The sequence below is a fragment of the Cupressus sempervirens genome, chromosome 11 (assembly GCF_028749045.1).
Source record: "Cupressus sempervirens isolate cs-2001-9-10 chromosome 11, ASM2874904v1, whole genome shotgun sequence".
In the NCBI taxonomy this organism is placed as follows: Eukaryota; Viridiplantae; Streptophyta; class Pinopsida; order Cupressales; family Cupressaceae; genus Cupressus; species Cupressus sempervirens.
This window is the reverse complement of record NC_143128.1, coordinates 173,196,873-173,207,665: the sequence shown is the minus strand read 5'-3', so window position 1 is coordinate 173,207,665 and position 10,793 is coordinate 173,196,873. Positions and strand designations below refer to the sequence as shown.

Genomic DNA, 10,793 nt, shown 5'->3' with positions numbered 1-10,793 from the left:
TGACAAGGTTTGTAAAGCAATAATAGACTCAAGGTCTAGTGACAACATCATCTTAAGGAAGCAATGTAGAAATTAAAACTTTTTAATAAACCTCTTTCTCATCCCTATAGAGTAACTTTGTTGAATAAGAGACAAAATGTGCTACCAAATAAACAAGCTTGGGTTGATTTTTCCATTGGGGAGTGTAGTGACAAAATACTTTGTGATGTATTACCCATGGATGCATGCCATCTTGTTTTGGCCAGACCATGGAAATTTTACGGACGTGTTGTACATGAATGAAGGAAGAATGCCTATACCTTCAAAAAGAGTGGAGTCACTTGCAAAATATAGTCCTTAATGGAAGAGGAGACTAATGGAGTAGAAAAAGTCCACAACTTTTTGATGAGTTGAAAAGAGTTCTTGAATGACATCAAACATGATGAAGGGGTGGGATTTTCCATTGTGTTAAAAACCAAGGAAGAAGAAGTCACTAAATAATCTACCATTCCTAGTGCAGTGAAATAGTTACTTGAGGGATTTCAAGGCATCATTTGTGAAGGGACACCTACTACCTTACTTTCTTAAAGAGAAGTAAGTCATCAGATTGACTTTGTACTAAGGGTATACCCTTTCTCAATAAAGATGCCTACAAGATGACTCCTTATTAGCACAAGGAGATAGCAAGACAAGTACAAGAATTGATGGATCAAGGCCTCATTAGGAAGAGCGTTGGCCCATGTGTAGTTCCAGTGGTCTTAGCACCCAAAAAGGAGGTAAGTGTAGAATGTGTATTGGGGTAAGTGCAAGAAGTTAGATTTCACTTTTGGGCAAAAAGTGGAAATGTTTTTCCTATTTTTGAAATTTCTTGTTAATTGATGTCAAAATTTGAGGCATTTAGATATTGAATATAATAAAACTTCAAAAATAAAAATTTTAGTGTCCAGAATCTAGTTTTTGAATACGTAATTGATTTGTGTACCCATATGATAGATTTTGTTTTTGGTATGGATCTTTAAAAACCACTTTTTCAAAATGCTTGTTTCAAGACCATACCACACTCATGTATGGACATCATAATTTGACACAAATAAATGAATTTTTATAAATCCTTTTAAAGGGAGTTACCTAATACACCTAAGATTGATGATAATATTTTTTCTTAATTTTTTATTGAATCATTTTTTAATTAATAATTTTTAATTGGCTATACAGGTAAATTTTAAAACCTCTCGTGTATAGACAACATAATTTGATCAAAATTTCACTTTTTTCAAAAAAAATAAATTTTAAACCTCAAAAGAATTGTATGTATATCAATGACTATAAATTAATATAAGAAAAATTACAAAATAAAAAAGTTATTAAAGTTTTAGTGAACTTCATTAATTTACATTTAGGTACCGTATTTCATTAAAAAATAATGAAAAAATAGTAAATAAAATCATGGCACTATAAACTTAATATTTCTAAAATTAGGAGAGTGAGATATCTAATGAGTTTTTGTTTCATCAAAAAAATTGATTCGGAAGACCCTCTAAAAATTATGGCAAGGCATGAATTTGTTAGTTCAATGCCTTAGCCAAATCTTGAGAGGTCAAGGCATAGGCTTGGTCTCACCAAGCCTATCTCGAACCAAAATCTAAGGTATGAGAAAAAAATAATGCTCCATGTTGTAAGAAATGGGTGCCTATTATTTGAAATTCAAAAAATGGGTACCCATTTTGGAAAGTCAAATTGGCATATAAAATCCCCCCCAAAAACAAAATTTTGAATTTTTAGAAATGGGTACCCATTTCTAAATAATACAATTTTTTAATGTTTTAAAAAATGGGTACCCAAGTTTTAAAAAAATGGGTGTCCATTTTTTAAATTTTAGATCGGGTGCCCAGGCCTAAAATGGGTACTCATTTTTTTAAAATGAGTACTTGAATCTAAAAGAGCACAATCTCAATCCACTGACTTTTGCAGAATTGAGACCCAACTCCTTGCTTCTACCCATTGATTCTAGGGCTATAAATAGGATCACTATTAGATATAGATTTCCTATTCCTAGAATAGAGGATTTGATGGATTGTCTAGGTGGGGCCAAATACTACTCCAAGATAGACCTTAAGAGTGGTTATCACCAAATTATGATGAAAGAAGGGGATGCATGGAAAATTGCATTTAAAACCATAAAGGGTCTTTATGAGTGGCTTGTTATGCCCTCTAGTCTTACAAATGCACCAAGTACATTGATGAGATTGATGAATGAAGTCTTCAAGGACTATATAGGTGAGTTTTTAGTAGTATACCTAGATGACATCCTCTTCTTTAGTAAAACAAAAGAGAAGCACACAAATCACATAGAGTTAGTATCGAAAAGGCTACAAGAGGAGAAACTCACTATTAATCTTGAAAAGATTGAGTTCATGAAATGAGAATTTGTTTACTTAGGATTTGTGGTTTCCTGAGGGCATTTAAAGATGGATCCAAGTAAGGTGGAGGCTATCATAAACTGGCCAACTCCTAAGATAGGGATAGAAGTTAGAAGCTTCCATGGATTGGCTCAATTGTGTAGGAAGTTTGTGAGGAGTTTTAGTGAAATTTTTGCACCTATGTTAGATACCATCAAGGGAGGACTAAAAACCATGTCTATGTGGACTAAGGAAGTAGATGAAGGGTTTGAGAGATTGAAGAAAGAAGTTGTTAGACAACCCATTCTACTTTTTCCAAGTTTTGATCAATTATTAATTGTAGAGTGTGATGCAAATCAGATTGTTGTAGGAGTAGTCCTAAGTCAAGAGGGAATAATTGTGGTATTTTTAGTAAAAGGTTGAATGAGGCTAAGACAAGATATTCTTCCTATAATCTAGCTGTTAGAAATTTTTTCAACACTCCCCTTGGGATTCATGACAAGGGCTTAACCACCTCCTATGCACTATAAGTTGAGTGATTGTATTGGGCATTGATAGATTTCTCTTTTAGTGCAACGAAAACCACACTTTAACAATTGGTATTAGAGCTTGGTCATAGGTTTGAATCCTTAGACCCTTGGGTAATGGTGAGGGGGAGATTGTTAGAAATTTGTTCAGCACTCCCCTTGGGATTCATGACAAGGGCTTAACCTCCTCATGTGTACTATAAGTTGAGTGGCTATATTGGGCATTGATAGATTGGTCTTTTGGTGCAATGACAACCCCACTCTAACGCTAGACTTGTATGCACTAGTCCAAGCACTTAGGAAGTGGAGGCATTGTCTATTGCCTAAAGAGTTTGTGATCTACACTGATAATCAAGCTTTGAGATTCATCAAAATACAAGAGAAACTTAGTTTGAGGAACATTAAGTGGATGGAGTTCTTACAAGCATACACATTCACCATTAAGAACAAAAATGGGCAAGCTAACAAGGTGGCAGATGCATTAAGCAGGGGGGCTCTTAATAGTCCAAGAAACGCAATTAAATAACATTGGAATAGAGGGATTCAAAGAGCTCTATGAGGGAGATGAAGATTTTTCAGAAGCCTACAAGGTATGCTCATAATTTAATAATCATTTTCATAGTGAGTTTGCTAACTATACCTTTCAAAATGGTTTTTTGTTTAGAGATAATCAGTTATGTGTTCCAAGTGGTTCAATGAGGAAAAAACTTATTCAAGAAAAGCACAATGGAAGTTTAAGTGGGCATTTTGGTTTGACTAAAACCTTAGAAATTGCGAGCAGGTACTATTATTGGCCAAGAATACAAAGGTATATTAGAAGATATGTCAAGCAATGTATCATTTGTCAGAAGGCTAAGGGAACTTATTCAAATGTTGTTTTATATAAACTTTTACCAATAGCTAAGAGACCTTGGGAATGTAGAAGTGTGGACTTCATAGTTTTTTTACCAAGGATAAGAATTGGTTTTGATAGTGTGTTTGTAGTAGCAGACAAATTCAGTAAGATGAGTCACTTTATACCATGCAAGACAACTCATGATGCTAGCTACATATCACACCTTTTCTTCAAGAAAGTGGTTAGGATTCATGGATAACCTCTCAACATTGTATCAAATAGGATGTCAAGTTCATGGGACACTTTTGGAAAATAGTATGGAAGAGATTAGGCACTAACTTGGCAAATAAATTTCATCTTCTTTAGATGTGTTGTAATAACATCCTCTTTATTTGTAATTTTAATTTAATATTTTAATATCCATGAGAATAAATTTCCCCTTTTCAAAACACAAGGTTGTTGATAAAATTCCATTCCATATTTCATTTCATGGGCAAATGCATATTTGATGAAAAAAATGTAAGGTTGAAGAGATCTCTTCACACCTTTAGAACCACCTAACTTCTTTTAGAGGATATTATTCAAGGTATTTTTTAGTGGGTAATATTCATAAATTGGCTAATTTTAGAATTTTTTCACTAGTAATTTGGCTAATAATTTAAGATTTAATGCAACATGAATTGCCATATTTTCAAAAAAGTTTAGTTCTAAAATATTTTGAATTTCTAAATAATTTATTTTGTTAAAAAATTTAAACATAAAGATTCGCCACAATATTCGATACATGATTAGATTTGATTCACTAAATATTATATATAATTGGAAAAATTAAAACTAATTCACCAATAATTATCATAATTATTAGTTACTTTAGGGATATATCACCAGTATTTAGTTTTCACTATTGATTTAAAATATAATGTAATGATCCTCATAATATTCCATGAGGTAAAAAAATGTTCAATTTTGATTTGTAATATTCAATGGTGATTAATGACATTCTATTATTAATGAGATTTGCCAATATTTTCTACACAAACATTATGATTCCAAAATAATCACCAATATAAATAATATTTAAAATTAAAAAATTGAGAGATTGGCCAATATAAATAATTTTGTTTTTCAAAAAATGAAATATTTGGCAATATTTTATATCTTTTCCTAGAGAGGGTTTGCTTAAAGTTTACCATGATATCATCTCCATCGAAGAACATACAAGAATCCATATAATATCCATAATGTCGATGGAATCAATATCTTCTTCACACTAAGTATTCTATCTTTACCAATGCGTCATGGAAAACCTCTAATACTATATATTGTAATTATATATTTTGTAATAGTATTGTATAAATAAATAAATAATCTAAATGGTATTTGGTCATGTGGTACATGTTAGGGGCATTAATTGCCAAACTCTTTTGATGCTATACATTTTTTTGTAAGGAAAAACCCTCCTCGTTTTGATCTTAATAGACAATTATAAATTTTTGGAATAACCAATATGCAAAAGTTTCTTTTGTTCTCTATTTATTTATTTTCCTTTTTCCTTTTACACTAAATCAAAAATTATTGATAATAACTTATAATTAAATTGTATTATGCATTTCAACGTTTTGTGTTCACCTCCTCCATCTCATTTATGTATCTTTCCCTTGCCTCCATATCTTCTGCAATATCCTCAGAAACCTCCACTTTGACCAAATTTTCATGAAACAAAATTGTTGCAAATATTAAAGACAAATCATGATGCCCTTTCAAAAAATTAATTGAGTGCTCCCCTTTTCTTAGTTATTCTATTTTGACATTATCAAGTAAATATAAGATCCAATTTTGAATTAGAGAAGAAGAAGAATATAGATACCTTTCCATGTAATGGTGTCTTCCCTTAAATTTTAAGATAAATAGTTTATTTCCCTTTAGTCTAATTAACTAATACATGTCCTTCATGACAATAAACAAGATGTTTAGACTTTTGACAGAATGCCTTAAACATGATTAGACTTGTAATTATTTTGTTGGACTACCTTAATTATAACATCAATGTAAGAATTATTTTCTAAAATCTATTTACGCTTCTTAGAGACACCATATAGATTATCCTCTTAAACATTGTTAGTTTCATAATCCCTTAGAAGTACATCTAGAATCCTTTCCCAATTACATCTTGATCCACATCCTCTATCACATCATGCCTTTGGTATCATCATCCTAGTAACCACATATCTTATATCTTGCATCCACATAGCACTACAACTATCCCTTGGCCAACACACTTGTCCAAGGTAGCTTATCTCATCATGTGTGTCCCTCATCACCTTGATCAAAAGGTTGGGCTCTACACTTGATTATCTACCATCATCCTATAGCTCCCACACATATCACATTATATCCACCTTGGATACCACTTGATAGTCTACATGGTCCTATAGGCATCACATCCTTAGACTAATCCTCCACAATCAAACTATCTTTGAACATTGGTCACCACCTTTAGCCTCTTAGAAAATCTATGCACTTTAGAAAGATCATAGATTTTTTCTCCCATCTTGCATCCATCATATTATCTTTTTTCACCCCACTTCTAGGATATAGTATCATTTCATGCCATCAACCACACATCTCAGTAAAATGAAGAAAAAGGAAACTAGTGCACATATCAATCCTAAGGAAACAACAAATATGCAAAACCCAACCTCTCAAGATCTAAAACCCAACACCTAAAATATCATGACTTCACAACACATAGATTCTCCCATAGAGGAATTTATGGGTTGCCCTAGGAATGCATCATTTATCAGTGTCATCATTGTGAAGCATAAAGATTCTATCAAGGTGAATTTTTAAAGAGAAGACATTAGAATTTTTGACTCTAGGTAAATACCACCATCCAACACTATCACAGATCCCACTCCATCCTATTCCAATGATGATGAGATTATTGTTGACCATGATTCATATGTTGAAAGCCTTAAAAATCCTACTCTACACATCCTCCAAATTATACCATTATGCCTCCATGTATACCCATTAGTACTCCTTATCCCACTGGTACATTTTGACTCATTTTTCAATGAAAATTGGTCAATTTTTTGACACATGTTGGTGAAATTTTTGACCAATTGTTGTGTCACTATTTTTTTCCTTGAAATTTTGACCAACACTTGTATATTTCAAAAGTTTGACCAAGCATTTGGTAAAAAATGACCTCTATTGTTGTGAGGACTATTGGTCAAAATTTTGACCAATCTTGGTCGAAATGTCCACCAAACATTGTTCAAAAGTTCAACCAATGCTAGCCCTTGATCAACCAACATGCTAAACCCATGACCGATGAATTGGTCAAAATTTTGACCAATGCTAGTCCTTGATCGACCAACATGCCAAACCCATGACCAATGCATTGGTCAAAATTTTGACCAAACTTTAAAGGAAATGTCGACCATGATTGGTCAAAATTTAAACCAAGATGATTTGTTTAAAAAAATTTAGTGGAAGATATATATCCAAAGTAATCATTGATGGTAACTTGGTTAGTGATTAGTTTTGATATTTATCTTTAGGTCTTTGGTGGGTCTACCACCACCTTGAGATGATATTTAACAAACCTATATTGATGATACTATACCTGGCTATAGATGGATGAGGCTCTCTGATATTGTCTACATATACGAGTCCAAATGTGATTGTACCTTGAGCATTGCTCTCTCATACCCTTGCAAATCAAGCCACTTAAACTAGGGAATATAATCCCCAACATTAACACACCCATGATACAAAAAAGACTCCTTTATCATCTTGGAAAATACTTCTCATTAATCATCATAGACATGAGCATCTTGAAGTACGAGAAGGAGAAGAACCTCTTCATGTTAACACTATTCTGTAGCTGAGCCTACTCAAGAGAAGCAACTCCTTTACAAAGTTGTTGGGATCTCTTGGGAGGAAAAGACTAGATTCTCTTAGGAGAGAGAAGCTCAAGAACACAAATCCTTCAAGCAATTCTCTAGAAGAGACCATATGTATCCCAAGAAACCATTGAATAATTGTACCCAAAATTCTTCCCTTGTTGTTCACCACAAGCTTTTGGAAGAAGGTACAAGTAGAAGCTGAAACTCTACTTTTGATTTGTTCAAGTTTTCTTCTTGTCTATTTTGGACCTATGAAGCTTCCCAATTATAATATCATGCATCTAGAATGTATCCATGCTAGCTCATCTCAAGACGAAATATGTCAAAGATAAGAAAAAGTCAAACTTATATTTTTCTCTAGATTCATGAAAATACAGTGATTTTTCCAAGAAATTTTTACTGTTTTTTATTACAAACTATGCAATTATAAAGATCAAATGCTTAAATTTTCAAAAAATAAATCTGTTGTGCTCTCCATTTTTTAAATTTTAGCCAACAATGAAATTTGTCTTTAATTTAGCCAAACCCTTCAACATCTTACCTATTATCCACCTAAATGTAGATTCTACACAAGAACAAAAATCTGAAAAATATAACTTTTGTTGCAGCACTACTTAAAAAAATTACAAAGAGTTGAATATAAAGAATTCACACCCACAAGACAAACAAGCAAAAAACTAGATACATATGTATCCAAACAAATTTTATTTGCTAAAGAATAAAGCGAAAAAAAACAAATAAAACTAAATCCTAAATTTATGCATATTTGAGCACATTCTTTATTTGCATTAAAACCAAAAAGAACTAATTAAATTTTTTTTCCTATGTCAGCAGCATCATCAATCATCCACACTATCATGAAGCTTCCGAACGTACTGAACAAATGCTTGGACGTTTATGTCCGAGGAACCGCCTTTCCCAACCGCCATACTTGCCTTCTTGCGAAGCTCCTGAGCTTTCATTCTCATCGTATTCCCTTCCTCTCCCACCAAAAGCTTTATAACCGCTCTCTTCACAGCATGCTCGTCCCCCGTGTCGTCCTTGTGCGAGCAAATTTGTTCTGCAATACCCAAATGCTCTACCAGAAGCTTACTGTTAAATGGCTGCTCTGCAAACATTGGCCATGTGATCATGGGGACCCCTAGACTTATGCTCTCAAGCGTCGAATTCCATCCACAGTGGCTCAGAAAAGCGCCTGTGGAAGGATGGGAGAGAATCAGGAGCTGCGGCGCCCAGCCCCATATGACCAGCCCTCTATCCTTTGTCCGCTCCTCAAACCCCTCTGGGAGAGCTATATCAGGAAGGCGCTTGAGGGCCCATATGAACGGCTGCTCGCTCGCCTCCAGCCCCCTCGCCAGCGCCTCTGTCTGCTGTTTGTTCAGAGACCACTCGCTCCCAGAGCAGACAAAAACTACTGAATTTGGGCCTCGGCCATCCAACCATAGCAAGCACTCCGCCTCACTTATATCCGCGGCGTTTCCTCGGCTGTTACAAGTCGCGCGTTCGATTCCCTCTCCATCAAAAATCTTCCTGGGAAGAGTAGGGCCAACGCTCCAAACAGGTCTCTTCGTCAAGCTCTTGATATGATCGATCCCCAGCGAGTCCAGCTCGTAAAACGTGTTGAAAATCACGCCGCTTCCTTCCATGCTGCGATTGATCTCGTCCGTCACGAATCTTTGCATGGGATTCGTGTCCGGGTCTCGCATGGCGAACGGCAGATCGGATTTACGCAGCTTGAAATCGAACGGAAGGGCGGGGACCTGGAAATACTCCTCGTCTCCTTCCATATTTTTCTGCGGCGTGTTCTTCATGAAGGAATGCATAACAGACATGGCGAATGCTCCCGATGTGTGGAAAACCACTGTGGGAAGCCCAAATTTGGCTCCAGATTTGTGAACCCAGGATGTAAACATGTCGCAAATTATACAAACGGGAGGAGTACTATACGGGGAATTCTGGATCTGATCGTCTGCATTTTTTATTACCTGGTCCAGCCATCGCTCAAATTGTCCGGCCAGCTTGTCGGACGACTTCAGGTGAGTTGCACTCTTATCCAGCGGAACTGTTTCGGACTTCTCGATTACCGGCGGAGGCAGGGCATCGGTCGGAAGCGAAACCAGTCGTATGTGAACGCTGGGATTCGAACTAATGACCGCCTGGTCCAGTTGAGGCTGCAGTATTGCAACGTTACCAGGTATGGTTACGTAGGAAACAATTAGACCCTGGGATGCAAGAAGCTTTGCGAGCTCCAGGAAAGGAATAAGATGGCCCTCACTGGCGTATGGGACGACAACCACATGAGGCAGCCTGCTCTTCTCACAACCCTTCATTTTTGTTCCACAGTTTAACATCCGGTTTAGCCCCGCCGCATTACATATATACTTTCCATGGGAGCCAGTTTATGGCACCCACGTGCTCTAATTGAGAAAAATACTATAAATGTGATGAGTCGGCAACGGCTATCCAGGCAGGAGGATCGACTGCCTGGATCGCCGACCTCCTCGACCACCGTGCTTATTCCTGCCACGCCCTAGCCCTCCGCTGACAGTCACGTGAGCATGTGAAATGGAAGCCCAACTTGGCAACGGCTACCCAGCCAGTTATTTCGACTGGCTGGGTATGACGCCGTTTGTCTCATCCGTCTTCCTTCCGCCTCTCCCCATGGACGGACAACGCGCCAGACTTCCGTACAGTCAGCCAGACCCCCCGCAGTACACTCTGACAAAAATCGTAAATCGAAATATTTCTTCTCTCCTAACTAATTTCGCATGCTTTGAAATCCCAATATATACAATTATTTTAATGTTTTATTCTAAACTGGGGGTTTGGATTCAATATGATTATTTTAGGAATGAAGTAATGAAAATAGAGTTGAGATGATTGGTAGCACGTAGTTTTTTCAATACTTCTTTTCATATCAAGAAACTTCTTTAAGTAAAAAATTATAAAATGAAAGATGGTGTTAGAATATAATATTAAAAAAAAAGTTGTAAAATAAATTTATCTAAAACTTCTTCCTCTTATTCAAAATTAATATGAAATAGAAAGTGAATTGGTTCAAATTTTATTAGTTTATATTTTAAAATCGAACTATCCTACATTAAGCTAAGGGCTAGACATGGATGTGTCATTGGTGGTA

At 35.6% G+C, this 10,793-nt stretch overlaps 1 protein-coding gene across 1 annotated transcript; it reads right to left on the bottom strand.

Annotated features, from left to right (window-relative positions):
- Window positions 1–8,342: 8,342 nt before the first annotated feature.
- On the bottom strand, window positions 8,343–10,452 carry LOC149528758 (putative UDP-glucosyl transferase 73B6). The gene has a single exon (XM_089809121.1). The coding sequence runs from the start codon at window positions 10,003–10,005 to the stop codon at window positions 8,494–8,496; it is 1,512 nt and encodes a 503-aa protein (XP_089665247.1). The 5' UTR covers window positions 10,006–10,452; the 3' UTR covers window positions 8,343–8,493.
- Window positions 10,453–10,793: the final 341 nt, after the last annotated feature.